At 40.0% G+C, this 20,497-nt stretch overlaps 1 protein-coding gene across 3 annotated transcripts in view; it reads right to left on the reverse strand.

The window, feature by feature from the left end:
• The window catches only part of LOC126272627 (ATP-dependent RNA helicase DHX30-like), a 268,564-nt gene that overhangs the window by 152,456 nt on the left and 95,611 nt on the right, over positions 1-20,497 (reverse strand). For all 3 annotated transcript variants that reach the window (XM_049975586.1, XM_049975587.1, XM_049975588.1), the window contains one exon: positions 8,425-8,721. In XM_049975586.1, the coding sequence (XP_049831543.1) occupies positions 8,425-8,721 (297 nt within the window). The remainder of the gene's footprint in view (positions 1-8,424; positions 8,722-20,497) is intronic.

The raw sequence follows: 20,497 nt of genomic DNA on the forward strand, positions 1-20,497 counted from the left end.
AACTGGGATATGACAAACAGTACTATATGCTTGTTCTCAAAGTTCATTCTGTTTGAGGCAATCACAATGCAATCAGTTTTAGAATGCCAGAATGAAGTTAGGTTTGGAAGGTAGGAGACGAGTTACTGGCTGTGAGGACGGCTTGTGAGTCATGCTTGGCTAGCTCAGTCAGTGGAACACTTGCCCGTGAAAGGCAAACATCCCGAGTTTCAGTCTCGGTCTGGCACACAGTTTTAGCCTGCCAGAAAGTTCAATTTTAGAATGGTTACTGAAATCTATTTTTATTTTTTGAACATTTTGTTAAATTCTGACCATTTTTAAACTGTCAGAAGATGAATACATGTTTCATAAATTTAAACAATTTTTTGAAAAATCTGTTATATACAACTGAGTATATTTTTAAAAACAGTAGTTTTAAATTAACTTCCTTTTAATACTTTAGAATAGAACATTGAGGCTAGGAAACTGGCCACTTATGGCTTGTTGTTACTGGAACATACATAATTTATGTATCTTCAAGAGTAATACATACTAATAAGGGAGTCAGGCTACAAGATTTATTTTTCATATTTGCTTTAGTTCTTTGATAGATTTCAAATTTTAAAATAATGCTCACAGATGGTATAATTATACTAAAAAACTGTGTGGTGAGTTATTGAGCCATTTCTTCCTCTTGTACTTTCAAAAATGAGTACACACAAAATTAAGTCAGTGCAATCATAATGGCTCAGTCATTCATGACAGCAGCTCCTACACTCACTAATGCTTCTTTCGAAATAATTCTGGAAATTGACAGCAAATTGCAGTACCATTCAAGGAGCAGGCAGCAACACTTCCATGCATTGTTCTCATACAAAATGAACCCAGTTTTGGCTCACACATTGAGAAAATTATTGCCCGACTTACCCTCGGATGTGGTCTGTTTAACACAAAGTTACAGCCCAAGTTATGCTCTGACTTGGTCTCCAAAGTGCTAATTACTTTGTATAATTATTTTTATCTTATGATTGCATTAACAGCCTTTAGGATACCTTTTCATTCTATATAGAACTTATTGAACCATGCTTGGCAGTTCTGGCTGGTGTTATTTTTACATGTTATGACTTGTTGCAGTGCAGTGGAATGAGAGGTATATTATGTTTTTGTTACAACTTAAGTCTCATAATGTAGTAGCTAGTAATGTACTTTCCTTTACTTCCATTGTAGATTTTGAAGATAGCTATTGTTTTGCCAAAACCAGTTATTCTATTAAAAACTTTGTGATCAAGACAATTAAACAAAAATTAAATAACTGATATGATATCAAAAACAAATTTGAAGCGTAGGCAGAGGTTTGTAAGTGCAAGGTATGTTTATACTGATGAGAATTTCAACTGGATAAGTAAACAAAAAATAAAATATGCAGGTGCCAGTAAGATAACACACTTATTTTCATTCAACAGTGTCATGTGGAATTACATTTTAGGTAGGCTTAATTCATCTGTAACAAAAATATTTTGTAATTCCATAAAACCATATGCCATAAGAATAGTACTGGTGTTCACCCATGAATATCTCTTAACACAAAAAAAATTACAGTTGTTTATCAAACTTGATGGGGAGATTTGGCAGAAATCTGACAACATTCTTCTCTTACTTTAACATATATATATATATATATATATCTCAAGCTTTCGCAACTGGCAGTTGCTTCGTCAGGAAAGAGGGAAGGAGAGGGAAAAATGAAAGGATGTGTGTCTGTGTATGTGCGGATGGATATGTGTGTGTGTGTGTGTGTGTGTGTGTGTGTGTGTGTGTGTGTGTGTGTGTGTGTGTGTGTGTGTGTGTGTGTGCGAGTGTGCGAGTGTACACCTGTCCTTTTTTTCCCCTAAGGGAAGTCTTTCCGCTCCCGGGATTGGAATGACTCCTTACCCTCTCCCTTAAAACCCACATCCTTTCATTTTTCCCTCTCCTTCCCTCTTTCCTGACGAAGCAACTGCCAGTTGCGAAAGCTCGTAATTCTGTGTGTGTGTTTGTGTGTTTTGTTCATGTGCCTGTCTGCCGGCGCTTTCCCGCTTGGTAAGTCTTGGAATCTTTGTTTTTAATATATATATATATATTGTTGTTCACCAACCTAAGTTCAGCACATGATCAACATAGCTCATCTCAACCAACACTCTTTCGACTTCCCTATACAAATCTCTCTTTACTTTCACTTTAACCTCATATTACCCTTTCCACCTACCAATACCATGTCAACCTCACAACATCCCTACAACGACCCCATTAAATTTTATTTACATTCCCTCCGCAAACATGCCTTCACCCTAGCCAGATTACGCTCCCATATTTTATTTACTCAGGCTTGTCTGACATTTGGCATTACTCCCAAAGGCCTCACACTTAAAGTTCCCATCTCTGGCTGCAATCCTTCTTTCCATCAGTCCTTATACCAGTTCCAAACAGCACAATCCATAGCCCTCACCCGCCTAATCCTTCACCTATACATCGACTCGGCCAATGAACACACCCGTCAACTCCTATCCCAAATCAAAGTCCTCATTCTTTCCTCTCCCACATCCACACCGGCTGTACATAGCATCCTCCTACAGGCCAACCGCAAATTAGAACAACATGCCACCCTCCACCTCAAAAAACTATCCAATCTCCTGGTTTCCCACCTCCGGAAAGGCAACTCACTCACCCTCCACAACCTTTCCAACAAACCTCAACCTCCTCTCATTGCACACAGACCCAGTCTCTTCCATCTACTCAATCTCCCACTTCCAGCTCCACTCCCCCCAACACCTCAAAATTCTAGTCAACACAATCTGGAACCACAACACCCCAATTCAGTAGTTAACCTTTCCTCCAAACCCCTCTCCCAATCCGAAACCTCTGTCCTATCCAAAGGCCTCACCTTCAGTCCCACTCCCAGGTTCAACCAAACTGCCCTTGTCAAGGATTTACTGTCCTACACTCGTAGTCTCTGCTGGAAATATCACTTTGCCACGAAGAAAAACAATCCTGATCCCACTCCTAATGATCCAACTCCCCAAGACACTATCCAAATTGAACCCTGCCTGCAACAGTTCCGTCCTCCATCACAGCGGGACCCACCTCCTCTTCCTCAAAATCACCCTCTCCAAACCTTCCAGGAATTTCTCACTTCCAGCCTTGCCTCTCAATCTTTCTTGAAAAACCTTAATCCTACTCCCAACATCACCACAGCCGAATCCCAGGCTATCCGTGATCTGAAAGCTGACCGATCCATCATCATTCTTCCGGCTGACAAGGGTTCCACGACTGTGGTACTTGATCGTCGGGAGTATGTGGCTGAGGGACTGCGTCAGCTTTCAGACAACTCTACATACAAAGTTTGCCGAAGTAATCCCATTCCTGATGTCCAGGCGGAGCTTCAAGGAATCCTCAGAACCTTAGGCCCCCTACAAAACCTTTCACCTGACTCCATCAAACTCCTCACCCCACCGTCACCTCGCACTCCTACCTTCTACCTACTTCCTAAAATTCACAAACCCAAACATCCTGGCCGCCCCATTGTAGCTGGTTACCAAGCCCCCACAGAACGTATCTCTGCCTACGTAGATCAACACCTTCAACCCATTACATGCAGTCTCCCATCCTTCATCAAAGACACCAACCACTTTCTCGAACGCCTGGAATCCGTACCCAGTCTGTTACCCCCAGAAACCATCCTGGTAACCATTGATGCCACTTCCCTATACACAAATATCCCGCACGTCCAGGGCCTCGATGCAATGGAGCACTTCCTCTCACGCCGATCACCTGCCACCCTACCTAAAACCTCTTTCCTCGTCACCTTAGCCAGCTTCATCCTGACCCACAACTTCTTCACTTTTGAAGGCCAGACATACCAACAATTAAAGGGAACAGCCATGGGTACCAGGATGGCCCCCTCGTATGCCAACCTATTTATGGGTCGCTTAGAGGAAGCCTTTTTGGTTACCCAAGCCTGCCAACCCAAAGTTTGGTACAGATTTATTGATGACATCTTCATGATCTGGACTCACAGTGAAGAACAACTCCAGAATTTCCTCTCCAACCTCAACTCCTTTGGTTCCATCAGATTCACCTGGTCCTACTCCAAATCCCATGCCACTTTCCTAGATGTTGACCTCCATCTGTCCAATGGCCAGCTGCACACATCCGTCCACATCAAACCCACCAACAAGCAACAGTACCTCCATTATGACAGCTGCCACCCATTCCATATCAAACGGTCCCTTCCCTACAGCCTAGGCCTTCGTGGCAAACGAATCTGCTCCAGTTCTTAATCCCTGGACCATTACACCAACAACCTGAAAACAGCTTTCGCATCCCGCAACTACCCTCCCAACCTGGTACAGAAGCAGATAACCAGAGCCACTTCCTCATCCCCTCAAACCCAGAACCTCTCACAGAAGAACCCCAAAAGTGCCCCACTTGTAACAGAATACTTCCCGGGACTGGATCAGACCTTGAATGTGGCTCTCCAGCAGGGATACGACTTCCTAAAATCCTGCCCCGAAATGAGATCCATCCTTCATGAAATCCTCCCCACTCCACCAAGAGTGTCTTTCCGCCGTCCACCTAACCTTCGTAACCTCTTGGTTCATCCCTATGAAATCCCCAAACCACCTCCCCTACCCTCTGGCTCCTACCCTTGCAACCGCCCCCGGTGTAAAACCTGTCCTATGCACCCTCCCACCACCACCTACTCCAGTCCTGTAACCCGGAAGGTGTACACGATCAAAGGGAGAGCCACATGTGAAAGCACCCACGTGATTTACCAACTGACCTGCCTGCACTGTGATGCTTTCTATGTGGGAATGACCAGCAACAAACTGTCCATTCGCATGAATGGACACAGACAGACAGTGTTTGTTGGTAATGAGGATCACCCTGTGGCTAAACATGCCTTGATGCACGGCCAGCACATCTTGGCACAGTGTTACACCGTCCGAGTTATCTGGATACTTCCCACCAACACCAACCTATCCGAACTCCGGAGATGGGAACTCGCCCTTCAGTATATCCTCTCTTCTCGATACCCGCCAGGCCTCAACCTCCGCTAATTTCAAGTTGCCGCCGCTCATACCTCACCTGTCTTTCAACAACTTCTTTGCCTCTGTACTTCCGCCTCGAATGACATCTCTGCCCTTAACTCTTTGCCTTTAAATATGTCTGCTTGTGTCTGTGTATGTGCGGATGGATATGTGTGTGTGTGTGTGTGCGAGTGTACACCTGTCCCTTTTTTTCCCCTAAGGGAAGTCTTTCCGCTCCCGGGATTGGAATGACTCCTTACCCTCTCCCTTAAAACCCACATCCTTTCATTTTTCCCTCTCCTTCCCTCTTTCCTGACGAAGCAACTGCCAGTTGCGAAAGCTTGTAATTCTGTGTGTGTGTTTGTGTGTTTTGTTCATGTGCCTGTCTGCCGGCGCTTTCCCGCTTGGTAAGTCTTGGAATCTTTGTTTTTAATATATATATATATAGTCTGCTTGCAACTTCAAACCTTCTCTCTCATTACTAATACAGCTTTTTTCTTTAACAAAATTATCTCTCACTCTCTCACAGAACATGGGCTATGATTAAATGTTTACTACAATATCTGACACATATTCTGTTACACATACACGAAACTTGTGCCTAAATCCCTGTGTGTCACAGTGTAGCTCCTTTTTAAGGTCTCCTCTTTTCTTTCTTTATCAACGATGCAGTCACAACAGAACACATTTATTGACCCACTGGTTCCACTAACAACAGACCTGAACATTCAGCTGATATGTTGCTTCACCAGCCTGGAAAGTCCTCCAAGGCAGTCAATATACCTCTGTCTCTCATGCTACAAATTCTACGCACACTGATTTCCAATCAAACAACACAAATCCTCTAAGATCAGATAAATAATAATAATAATAATAATAATAATAATAATAATAATAATAATAAAATGCAACTTGTATTCTCACAGACAACAGCTTAATATAAGAAGTATCTTAATTACATCATCAATTGAAATAGTGTACTCTTGTAAATAATTCATACAATGCCTAAGGAATGATACCAAAACCACAATGCTAACAGAAAAATATGACCTTCATTACTCTTCAATGAAACTGTCCTAAGCACACTGAAGCTGTATGTAGTGCTGCAACCATATTGTCTAGATCATTTGCCTAATGAAATAAAATGCAGACAGACACCACAGCTGAATTGTAATACCTTCAGTTAACTCTACAGAAGAACTTTTATTTATTTTATTTTGGTCAGCTATACAGCGTCAACTATACAGCATGAACTATATAGCATGTAGTTTTCCACTTTGTGAAATGATCTGTAACGAGAAAGAGTGTAACAACATTTCAATGTAAAAAATTGCAGCAACATTTTGATATCAATCTATTTAATAGCCAGGAAATGACTTTCACTTCAAACTTATTTAAATGTGCTGGTAATATAACTTCATTTGCATACAATTGTCAATTACTCTTACAATTTAATACACAAAGAATAAATGACCAGTGAGTGATCATAACTGTGTTGCTGAGTACTCTTTCTACAGTGACTTGTGCTTCTGTAGTCTTTAGACTCATTGACTTTCATCGAACTACCCACCCACCAACCCACATCCATGTATAAAAGCAGTTTTATGATTGGTGGTAGAACACAAACACCTCTGTACTTTGGTCGAGTAGTTTCACAACGCCACCTTTCACTATCTCTCAATAACTGACTACTGTAGGTCCTCTAAAACACTGAACTGTTCTTACTGCTCAGGAAATCTTTCCATAGTATCATTACAGCATGGAAGCACTGTCAAATATTTATAAAAGGCCGCGCACAGAATTGTGGTTTTGGTGGAGGTCTTTGTACTCGGTTCCTATTTGAGCTGCGTTTTGGGTTTAGTCCATACTAGCAGCCATTTGTATAGCCATTCGAGCATCTGTCTTATTGTAGCTATGTTACACTACATCAAACAAGGTTTGAATTATGAAGAGGATTTGGCCCCAGGCAAATTGCCCCAATTGATTAATTCCTTTTGAAAAAGATTTTAATTGGGCCAAAATTAATGTTCAGCTAATGGCACTTTTTTCAGATTTTATTTGCAAAAACAGTCATCCTTAAAGAACTACAGAGGAAGACTGATTGTTCAACTTTGGCCCACCTATGTGTGGGACTTTGGTCTTCAACATGTTAACAATTTGAAGAATCTTGCTTTCTTTGGACTTTTAAGTGCAAAAAACACGTTTTTATTGGATGTTTCTGAAGCATGCCACTTCTATACTTTAAGTTTGTACAAATCGGTCCAAACTTTGCAGAAAGGTAGGTAAGTGGATAAAGTCAAAACTCTTGTTTTTAATGCAGTAATCTTCATCCATTGTCTATATATAATGGTTTAAAGTCAAGCTAAACGTAGCTCATAAAATCTGTTCCTACGTGAACTGAATGAAAAGAAATGATTTAAAGTGAATCATATACATAGAAAAAGCATTCTTATGATAGTATTGAAAACTCACTTTCAAAAATCTAACTTAATTCATATTTTTCATGCAAGAACCATGTTTTGTGCAATTTATAGGCTTAAGTCTCTCATCCCTTACACAAAATCCAGAATATTTGCAAGCCATAGCAAACAATACATAATATCATACAACAGGAAAACATACCTGTTTCTCCCTGGGGGCTTAAAATTTCTGAGGGTGGATTTGTTCCTAGAGGGGACACTAAAACAATTTGAGTTCTGAATGGGGTCAGTCAATTTTATTTTTTTTTTTTTCCTGAGGGGATCATTTCTCCCCCAAACCATCCACCGTCATATGTAGGGTGAAGGGTGTAAGAACAAAGACACAAATTTATCTGCTTCTAGAGTGTGGGACGCATCTACAATAGAAAGCATCCAAGAGTAGGGTGCATCTTTAATAGGAAGTATCCCAGAGTTGGGATGCAGGACAAATGATGTGTTGGATGACATGCCATGTTACATGACATTACATCATGTTACTTTACTTGACACGATGCATTATATTTCATGACATGGGTACTAATTTTAACTAGTAAAAAAGCACAAGTACCTCAAGATGTTTTAATTTAAATGTCTTTCAAGCTGCATAATATGCCGAAAACCTTACATCCTTAACTCTGCCCAAGACATATTCGTCTTTTTTGTACAATGGGAGGAGCATTTTCATTCTGGTTTTAAGCATCATTTGTGCTCAGACGTGTAGACTACAGTTCTTTGGTGTGGTCACAAATGTCACAACATTGAGAGTTACACTAATAGTATCTGGAGTGTTACAATAGCAAACACATGTTCCTACCCCAACTGCAGTGTGAAACTCAGTTCCAAGTTCATGCTATCACAATTTGACAAGCAAAGCATTAAAAATACTTAGGTATGTAAACTGCGATACAGTGAGGACTTACCTCCATAAGGGGAGCATCAAAGTAATTTTGGAAGAGAGAAGCATCAATAGTGGCACTCATGACAATAACATGCAGTTCAGGGTTATGCAATAATGCACGACGCAGTAGAATGGCTAACACATCAATATTGGTGTCACGTTCATGAGCTTCATCTAATATCACATGTGTGACACCAGTCAAAACTGGATTTTTCTGCAAATGGTGAAGAAGCATGCCTGATGACATATACAGGAGACCTCCTGGTCCTTGTGGCATACGTGACTGCAATCTTACATGGTAACCTACTGTATCACCAACCTGTGAACATGAAAATAAATTGCCATATGGCATATGTTTCTTGCTTAAACTAATTACTGAGTACAGCCTAATGTTATCATGTCTACATACTGCTAATACCATTTTACATAATGATATAAGTACAAGACTGAAATATTTTGCAGACAGTTTTTTTTTTTTTTTTTTTTTTGTGTTAAAAACCACCTCATTCTGATCTCTCATTTCATTGGTGAACATCTTTATCCAATAATAATACCCTTTCAAACCTCTGTAAATTTAGTTTACTATATTATGCCAAAGCTTAACACTTTTTTTTTTTTTAAAGTGCATATAAACAACACTCTTGTACATCCTTTTTCACTCAGATTTCATGTGACTGAATGAAAAATCTACACCTGTTCTTGAATGACTAATAATACTGGAATTACAACCGCTTACTTAAATTAAATGCACAACTCCTGCCTTCCTACTACAATTTAATTGGCATTAACCTTTTTTATTTATTTACAAGGAAAATCACCAAACAGTCATGTTTTGAGAAGGTATTTTATTTTATTTTGACAAGTTTCAAAATTACAATATGCAATCTTCAGGCCCCATATTAACTATTTGTATAGGCATTCAGATGTATTTACATACTGGAGCTATCAGTATCTGGATACCGCGAATTCATCAATCGAACGCCTCCTACAGACAGAGGCCCGACGACAGACAGACAGACAACGGCCCGACGACAGACAGACAGACAGACAGACAGACAGACAGACAGACAGACAGACAGACAACGGCCCGACAGACAGACAGACAACGGCCCGACAGACAGACAAACAACGGCCCGACAGACAGACAAACAACGGCCCGACAGACAGACAAACAACGGCCCGACAGACAGACAAACAACGGCCCGACAGACAGACAAACAACGGCCCGACAGACAGACAAACAACGGCCCGACAGACAGACAAACAACGGCCCGACAGACAAACAAACAACGGCCCGACAGACAAACAAACAACGGCCCGACAGACAAACAAACAACGGCCCGACAGACAAACAAACAAACAACGGCCCGACAGACAAACAAACAAACAACGGCCCGACAGACAAACAAACAAACAACGGCCCGACAGACAAACAAACAAACAACGGCCCGACAGACAAACAAACAAACAACGGCCCGACAAACAAACAAACAACGGCCCGACAAACAAACAAACAACGGCCCGACAAACAAACAAACAACGGCCCGACAAACAAACAAACAACGGCCCGACAAACAAACAAACAACGGCCCGACAAACAAACAAACAACGGCCCGACAAACAAACAAACAACGGCCCGACAAACAAACAAACAACGGCCCGACAAACAAACAAACAAACAAACAACGGCCCGACAACAAACAAACAACGGCTCGACAACAAACAATGGATCGACAGAGATTAACATTTTTAGGGTTAAAATTCAACTACAGTTATCACTGTTAGGGTGTCTCTCCACTATCCATCGACGTGCCATTTAATTCTTGCTGTATCCTGATTACCCAAAAATGACTTTCCTCCTCTTACTTCAAAATTCTAAACTTTCTGTGAAGCAACACTTTTCCCACAATAGCGTTTTAATATTTAAGGTAACAGGGCAAAAATCTGTTTAATAAATTAATGAACTACGGAAGACGTTTGTAACACAAACGGTTTCAGAAAACATGTCGCTCAAATCTATACTCTGTCAACAAATTTCTCTTCACAAATGATTTCCTTGACACCGCCAGTCTACATTTCATTTCCTCTCTACTTCGACCATCAGCACTTATTTTGCTTCCCAGATAGCAAAACTCATCCTCTATTTTAAGTGTCCCATTTCCTAATGCAATTCCCTCAGCATCGCCTGATTTAATTTGACTACATTCCATTCTCTTTGTTTTGTTTTCGTTGATGTTCATCTCAAACTCCTTTCAAGACACTGTCCATTTTGTTCAACTGCTCTTCCAGGTCCTTTGCTGACTGACAGAATTACACTGTCATTGTCAAATAGCTAAGTTTTTATTTTTTCTCCATGGATTTTATTCCTACTCCAAATTTTCCTTTTTTTCCTTTACTGCTTGCTCAATATACAGATTGAATAACATTGGAGACAGGCTACAGACCTGTTTCACTCCCTTCTCAACCACTGCTTCCCTTTCGTGCTCCTCGACTCTAGCAACTGCTCTCTGGTTTCTCTACAAATTGTAAATAGCCTTTTGTTCCCAGTATTTGGCCTCTGCCACCTTCAGAATTTGAAAGAGAGTATCCCAGTGCACATTGCCAAAAGCTTCCTCTAAGTCTACAAATGCTAGGAATGTAGGTTTGTCTTTCCTTAATCTATCTTCTAAGGCAAGTCGTAGGATCAGTACTGCATCATTTCTACAGAATCCAAACTGATGTTCCCTGAGGTCAGCTTCTACCAGTTTTTTCATTTCTCTTTAAGTAACGTGTTTTAGTATTTTGCAGTCACAACTTAAGAAACTGATAGTTCAGTAATTTTCACACCTGTCAAAACCTGCTTTCTTTGGAATTGGAATTATTATACTCTTCTTGAAGTCTGAGGGTATTTTGCCTGTCTCATACATATTGCTCACCAGATGGCACCAACCTTACCCCTTGTGATCTACATCCTTCCATTTGTCCTCTAGCCATCCCATGGATCAAGGGAGGAGTACTGTTATAGTAATATTCACAAAGTGACGATGTCAGGTTTTCTGTAGTGGCTGAATTTATACACGAAGTGTTTCCAAACTCTTGTTTCCTTCTAATTAGAAAATAGTATACTAGATAATCAAAAGTTCTCCCATAAATAAACTACAATTAAAACTTTGTAAGCACACAGGAAGACACCTGAAAGATTTTGTTAATTGTACTCAACACCAATAAAGCAATTTGTATTTTTATTTTAATACATAATGAAAATTAAAGCTCCAAAAGTAGATGTGATTAGTTAATATGTCCAAGATTGGAGAAATACAGCATGCCACTGCATAAAGAAGGTGCAGTGACAATAGAGATCATGCCATGGCAAACAGATGATTTATCTGCCAAATTGTTCTATTCATTGAAATGTCAAATGCAGTTCATGTGGTGTCATGTTGAATGAACAAATACGAATTGTTTCTGGAGCATTCCTTCACACCAACAAATTGTAACAGTAGACAGTTCAAAGTAGTAGTATTTTCTATTATGTAATAAAAAGTTAGCATCATTTCTAAATTTACAGCTCTTCAGCCCAAGGGAACTGATATGGTGATTAAGTTGAGAGAACATGACCAATAGAAATTAAAGATAAAAATATAATTTGCAGATGCAATTGTACAGAGCTGAAAATAGCAGCACTCAGTCTGAAGAACCACACACATTTTCCAAGACCTAGCACTTCATTCTGGTGCCCCCGTGCAGGGCCCAAAATAAATTTGTACTGAAAATTGATGAATCCGAATAAGACAGCTTATATTAAAAGAAATTCAAGAAGTAGTTAACAACTTTTTGAAGTGAAAAAGTTTTGAGGAATTTTGCTGTCATCACTGACAACCAAGTCAACAGCAAAATATTACAGTGAAGTGTCAAGAAATTACTACTACTACTACTACTACTACTACTACTACTAATGAAATTTGAGGAGAACGAACCTGTCAATACATACTAATCAAGTTAGTCAACAACAGTTATATAGTAGAAGAATTTATAGTTATTGGCTATGAAGAATGGCGGCTCAGACTACACAGGACTATGTTTTCACTTATTTCCAAAACGGCACCACAACTGCCAGTAGTAACAATGTCTGCTGCTCACTGTCTGTAGCAACGCAGTATGGTGAGCATAGAATCCCATTCCTCGTCATCCTTGAGACTCTGTGAGTCATGTTAGCAAATCTGTGAGCTGTGTCAAATCCAAGCCAATTCAGTTTTGCTTGTGCTGGTGTTGTGTTTTGTGGGTAGGGAAAGTGTATTTTTGTTTTAAAAGATAGTTTGTAGTGGATTTGCCCATTGGCATAACAGTTGCTAGCAGAAAAAGATTAGTTACAAACTTAAGGTTGAATTAATTGAAAGTCTGTATTAATGAGGAGCAACATTTGGAAGACCAATTTAAAACTTACACTGAACAGTTAACCACTCAATGAGATGCAATGATACATCTACGTCTACATGGATACTCTGCAAATCATATTTAAGTGCCTGGCAGGGGGTTCATTGAACCACCTTCTCAATTCTCCATTATTCCAATCTCGTATAGTGTGCAGAACGAAAGAACACCTTATATCTTTCCATGCAAGCTCTGATTTCCCTTATTTTACTGTGGTGATCATTCCTCCCTATGTAGCTCAGTTTCAACAAAATATTTTCACATTCGGAGGAGAAAGTTGGTGACGAATTTTGTGAGAAGATTCAATCGCAACGAAAAATGCCTTTCTTTTAATGATGTCCAGCCCAAATCCTGTATCATTTCAGTGACACTCTCTCCCATATTTCGTGATAATACAAAAGGTGCTGCCTTTCTTTTAACTTTTTCTGTGTACTTCATCAGCCCTATTGGTAAGGATCCCACACTGCGCAGCAGTATTCTAAAAGAGGACAGACAAGCGTAGTGTAGGCAGTCTCCTTAGTACATCTTTTACATTTTCTATGTGGTCTGCCAATAAAACACTGGCTTTGGTTAGCCTTCCCAATCTTTTCTGTGTCTTCCTTCCAATTTAAGTTGTTCGTAATTGTAATTCCTAGTTATTTGGTTCAATTTACGGCTTTTAGATTAGACTGATTTATCGTGTAACTGATGTTTAACGAATTCCTTTTAGCACTCGTGTGGATGACCTCACACTTTGTTATTTAGGGTCAACTGCCAATTTTTGCACCATTCAGATATCTTTTCTAAATTGTTTTGAAATTTGTTTTGATCTTCTAATGACTTTATTAGTCAATAAATGACCGTGTCATCTGCCTAAGACAGCTGCTCAGATTGTCTCCCAAATCGTTTATACAGATAAGGAACAGCAAAGGGCCTATAACACTACCTTGGGGAATGCCAGAAATCACTTCTATTTTACTCGATGACTTTCTGTCAATTACTACAAACTGTGACCTCTCTGACAGGAAATCATAAATCCAATCACATAATTGAAACTACATTCGATAAGCACGCAATTTCACTACAAGCTGCTTGTGTGGTACAGTGTCAAAAGCCTTCTGGAAATCCAGAAATACGGAATCGATCTGATATCCCTTGTCAACAGCACTCAGAACTTCATGTGAATAAAGAGCTAGTTGTGTTTCACAGGAACGATGTTTTCTAAACCCATGTTGACTGTGTGCCAACAGACAGTATTCTTTGAGGTAATCCATAATGTTTGAACACAATGTGTGTCCCAAAATTCAGCTGCATACTGACGTTAACGATATGGGCCTGTAATTTAGTGGGTTACGCCTACTACCTTTCTTGAATATTGGTGTGACCTGTGCAACTTTCCAGTCTTTGGATAAGGATCTTACGTCGAGCAAACAGATGTATGTGATTGTTAAGTATGGAGTTAATGCATCAGCATACTCCGAAAGGAACCTAATTGTTATACAGTATGGACCAGAGGACTTGCTTTTCTTAAGTGATTTAAGTTGCTTCACTATTCCGAAGATATTTACTTCTATGTTACTCATGTTGGCAGCTCTTCTTGATTCAAATTCTGGAATATTTACTTCGTCTTCTTTTGTGAAGGCACTTCGGAAGGCTGTGTTTAATAACTCTGCTTTGGCAGCACTGTCTTCGATAGTATCTCCATTGCTATTACACAGAGAAGGCATCGATTGTTTCTTGCCGATAACATACTTCACATATGACCAGAATCTCTTTGTATTTTCTAGTAGGCTTCGAGACAAAGTTTGGTTTTGGAGACTGTTATGAGCATCTAGCATTGAAGTCTGCACTAAATTTCAAGCTTCTGTAAAAGATCACCAATCTTGCGGATTTTGCGTCTGTTTAAATTTGGCATGTTTGTTTCGTTGTTTCTGCAACAGTGTTCTAACCCGTTTTGTGTACCAATGAGGATCAGCTCCGTTGTTTGTTAATTTATCAGGTATAAATATCTCAATTGCTGCTGATACTATTTCTTTGAATTCAAGCCACATCTGGTCTACACTTATATTATTAATTTGGAATGAGCTGAGATTGTTTCTCAGGAAGGCATGAAGTGAGTTTTTATCTGCTTTTTTGAATAGGTATATTTTTCGCTTATTTTTTGAGGATTTTGGGATTACAATATTCAATCTCGCTACGACAACCCTATGTCATTAATTTCTGTATTGGTTTTGATGCTCATTATTAGCTCAGGATTATTTGTTGCTAAGAGGTCAAGTGTATTTTCACAACCATTTACTATTCGCGTGGGCTCATGAACTAATGGCTCGAAATAATTTTCTGAGAATGTGTTTAGCACAATTTCAGTTGATATTTGATGAGTACCTCCGGAATTAAACACATATTTTCGTCAACATATTGAGGGTAAATAAAAGTAGCTGCCAACTATTATCATATGAGTCGGGTATGTGTTTGAAACCAACCATTGTACCTTTTAGCAACTGTATCACCAGAATTGGGAGGTCGGTAAAAGGACCTTATTATTATTTTATTCCACTTGCCAACAATGACCTCTGCCCATAGTAACTCTCAGGAACTATCTACTTCAATTTCGCGACATGTTAAACTACTTATAACAGCAACAAACACGCAACCACCAACCGTGTTTAGCCTATCCTTTCAGAACACCATTAGGTTCTTCACAAAAATTTCGGCTGAGCTTATATCCGGCTTTAGCCAGCTTTCAGTGCCTATAACGATTTGAGCATCAGTGCTTTGTATTAGCACTTTGAGCACTGGTACTTGCCCAACACAGATACGACAATTTACAACTGTTATACCAATGGTTCCTGTATCTACATTCTTCCTGTATTCAGCCGGAACCCTTTGTGACTGAAGCCCTTCTTGTGTTTTCCTGAGACACTCTATCCTAAAAAACTGCCCTGTCCACACCGCACAGTCCCTGCTACCCGTGTAGCCGCCTCCTGCGTATAGTTGACACCTGACCTATTCAGCGGAACGCGAAACCCAACCACCCTCTGGCGCAAGTCGAGGAATCTGCAGCCTACACAGTCGCTGAACCGTCTGAGCATCTGATTCAGACCCTCCACTTGACTCTGTACCAGAGGTCCGCCATCGGTCCTGTCGACTATGCTGCAAGTGGTCAGCTCAGCTTTCATCGTGCAAGCAAGACTGGCAGCCTTTACCACTTCTGTTAGGCACTCGAAACCAGAGAGAATCTCTTCTGATACAAAGTGACACACATCATTGGTACCGACGTGAACAACCACCTGCAGTTGGCTCCACCCTGTGCAGCGATGATAGATGGTAATAATGCTACTTTAGCACAATAATTAAAGTCTCAAGATGTCGAACTAAATGTGAACGTAACACACAAAGTGTTAGATTGAAAAACAACTCTAGCACAGACAAAGGAACAAACAACTGCTCAACTATATGACAGACTACAATTCACTAGTGCTGATTTAAGAAAACCAATAGATAACCAGCTACAGAAACTTTAAGAACATAACAGAGTGTCTCACAACGAAAAATTACAAATACAGTGGAACCTTGTTTAATGAGCACTTCCCATAACATACGATTCATATAGCGAGCAGAACAAACTGTAAAAAAATGCCTTACTTAACAAGCGATGTTTTGCTTAAAGAGTAATGACGATTTAGTACGATTTCACCAGCTGTTCTCACTTGATGGTGGAACGTTCAACAATATGAAGACCTTTCACTGTCAGCAGCAGCATATGAACTATGTCTTAGTACATACTGCAGTCTGGGTTTAGCACTCTTTCTGCCACCATCTTAGCAATCACATATTTTTCTGAATTTGTGTTCACACAGTCTTTCTTTGTGTGCAAATTTTAATAACCTTTGTAGAAATGTCCTTTAAGATAAAGTTTTAAGAAGGCAACTGCAAGAGAAAGAAAATGACCTTAGAAATGAAATGTAAAATCATTGAAAAATGCGAACATGGTGGGATCGCTTCCGATTTAGCACGCATATATAATCAGTCTACATCAACTATTTGATCTATACCCAAGAACAAGGACAAGATTAAGGAGATAAGGTGCTTCAAGAAGAAAAAGACTAGAGTATCTAAACAGTGGTTTCGTATTCTAGATGATCTCTAGAGACTGCTCCTTATGTGGATAAATGAAAAGCAATTCTAAGGCATTATTTGTGAGAAGGTGAGAATGATTTTTGTCAACTTCGTTAAGAAGACGCCACATTCATCAGCAGCCAAAGAATTGTTTAAGGGAAGCTGTGGGTGATTCGAGAAGTTTAAGGGAAGAACCAGCATCCACAGCATTGTGAGGCAAAACTGAGCAGCCAGCTGTGACACAAAGGCAGCAGACAACTTCATCAGCAATTTTAAGTTGCTTGTAAATTCTGAGTGTTATTTGCTGCAACAGGTTTTTAATAGTGATGACATGGGTCTATTCTGGGAAAAGATGCTGAAGTGTACCTTCATAACAGCAGAGGAGAATACATTGCCTTGACACAGGCTAATGAAAGACCACCTCACACTGCAAATGCAAGCGGCAATTTGAAAATTAAACCACTGCTGTTTTACCATTCAGAAACTCCACAAGCCTTCAAGACGCGGAAGTCCAGATGAGGAGGTTAAATCTGATGTGGAGGTCCAAAAACAAGGCTTGGATGACATGTGATCTCTTTCATGATTGACTCAACGAAGTGTTTGGTCCTGCAGTGAAAAAATATTTGCTAGAGATGTAGCTGCCATTCTATGCCTTGGTTGTTATTGACAACGCCCCTGGCCATTCTCCAGGCCTGCAACACCACCTCCTTCAAGAATTTCGATTCATCTAGATACAATTTCTTTCTCCCAGCACCACTCCATTACCCTAGCCTAGGGACCAGAAGATTATTTCTAACTTCAAGCAGCTCTACACTAAAGCACTCTCTGAGCATTGCTTTGAGTTGACTGAAGCTACCAATGTCACTTTCAGAGAGTTTTGGAAACATCACTTCAACGTCACTGCCTGTATCAAGATGATCAAAAAGGCACGAGAAGGAGTTATCAAGAGAACTCTCACTTCTGCTTGCAAGAAGCTTTAACTGGAGACCATTGTCAAATGTGGCTCCAAGACATCTCTGAGTCAGTACCTGTACATTTGGCTAAGAGCATGGGACTAGAAGTGGATAACAATGATGTCTATGAGCTTGTGGAAGATCACAGCCAAGAAATGACCACCAAGGAGCTTATAGAGGTGCAGTGTGTTTCACAGCAGGAAGCTGTGGAAAGAAGTTCTTCGGAGGATCCAGCAATCTTCTGGTGCAGTAAGAGAAATGCTGAAAGCAGTTGGTTCCATCATACATTGAAAATCGTCACCCTAATAAAGCAATGATAATGTTATGTTGCATTTTTGCCAAGTGTCGGCTACAGATAGGGGCCTAGTATAAAAGACTTAGTTATGTATCAGGAATATGAAGTGCGTAATACTGTGAGAGAAATTGTTTTGCTTAACAAGTGTTTTGCACTGCAAGTAAGATTTTTGAACGTATTATGCCACTATGCAAGGTTCCACTGTAAATAAAAAATAGCCCATGCAGTTGGCTGAGTTGTCTAACACACGGTTTTTCCGGGCAGGAAGGAGCGCCTGGTCCCCAGCATGAATCTGCCCAGAGGATGTGTGTCTAGGTCCGGTGAACCGGGCAGTCTGTGGATGATTTTTAGGCCGTTTTCCATCTGCCTCAGCGAATGCGGGCTGGTTTCCCTTATTCCACCTCAGTTACACTATGTTGGTGATTGCTGCGCAAACAAGTACTCCAAGTATGCGTACACCACCATTACTCTACCACCCAAACATAGGGGTTACACTCGTCTGGTGTGAGACATTCCCTGGGAGGTCCACTGGGGGCCAAACTGCACAATAACCCTGGGTTCGGTGTGGGGCAGTGGAGGGGTGAAGTGGACTGCGTTAGTCGCTGTGGGGTTGTGGACCACTGCAGCTGCGGCGGGGACGGAGCCTCTCCGTTGTTTCTAGGTCCCCGGTTAACATACAATACAATACAAATAACAAAATATCCAAACTACAATGAGTCATTTCAACTAACAGGGGAATCACATTCCTATATTAATAAGCAATGTGACATAGCACAAAATTAAGTTAATAAACAATTTAGAGACAACAATAAAGATTTAAAAGAAACTAACCCTCAAGACCTCTCATGAGAAGTACTTGCATCTGGTCTATCTGGCCTGGGCACAAATTAAGCTGAGTACATCTAATCTTGGAAAAAGAAGAAGTCTCACAATTTATGGATGATCTTTGAAAATAAATGAATAAATGCCACATGCACTGAACATTATTTAATGAAACTGATTTAATATGTGAGGAACAAAAGAAATGTAACAAAACAGATGCTACACACTAGTAATAGAAAGCTTTCTGAACAGATAAAATATTTCCCTAAGCAAGCATTATATGCAGATAACCTCGGAATGCACTCTACGTACATGTTCCATAAAAGTAGCGCACACAATACTGAGCGTTTGTTGTCAGTTGTACTTAGGCAGACATATCTCTAGTTTGCATGATGTTAGTCGAGTTCCTTTTTTCCCATGCAGCTGATGTCAATCATCCTGCTGTTGTAGTACACTTTATTTCCCCCTAATACTGTGGGATATATGGCTGTTATCAGTTCTCCTGATAACACCTTCGATGATACGTTTGTTTGCAATCTACTTCAGAAATACTCTTCTTTTTATCTTTTGACTAGTATTCATTTTGTAAATGATGCACGCGTTTACTGCAAACACATTTAGAATGTGGATAAAGCAAGGGCCACTACAGTTGCTGCATAGATGGTCACATGTGCCCACGCCTCTCTTAGTGCAATTTTATGAAGTTACGAATTCTATCTTTTTATCAGCACCTGTCTCTGCATCTTTCTTGGCAACACTATGCACTGACAATATTTTCACTGCTGAGTAAGCCTTCCTGAATATATAAGAAACGATGTTCATTTCTTTTCTGAAAACAAATGAACTAGGCACGAAATTACTCGTTCATTGTGTGTGTGTGTGTGTGTGTGTGTGTGTGTGTGTGTGTGTGTGTGTGTGTGTGTGTGTGTGTGTGTGTAGAATTTCCAGAATCTATTAGGGTAAACACTTTTATTCCATATTTCTTAAGATTTTTGGGCAAATACTGCCTAAAACAGAGCAAAACAAGAACAAAAATCTTAGATATGACATGATCAGGGAAAAAATTTCATGTCCATCCTGCCCCCACATATCCCTGAAGTGGAATCAGAAGCTCTATGGGTTCCAACAAACAGTAGTATGCCAAGAAATGCCTTCATATCAACTCTCTAACTTGAGCATCATGATTTCCTCTCAAAATTTTTGTACATTTTCAAATATTACATGTTATAGCCAATTTGACAATTATCTTCACATCGAAATAAAGGAATAAGGCTGGTGTCTTTGCTCCTTTAGCTGTGCCTTGAGCTTCAGGTAAATGTGGACAGTTTGGCACTGGTTCTCTTTGAACAGACAACAGCACTGTCAAATATGCACTATACAGGGTGAGAAAAATTGAGTTATGAAATTTTAACCCTGGACACCTGATGCCAGCAGGAACCAAAATTACTAATGTTTTGTAGGTCAACAATGCAGAATTTTTAAAATACAGAAACTTGGTGCCACACACTCCGATTGGC

Source organism: Schistocerca gregaria, chromosome 5, assembly GCF_023897955.1.
Source record: "Schistocerca gregaria isolate iqSchGreg1 chromosome 5, iqSchGreg1.2, whole genome shotgun sequence".
Taxonomy (NCBI): Eukaryota; Metazoa; Arthropoda; class Insecta; order Orthoptera; family Acrididae; genus Schistocerca; species Schistocerca gregaria.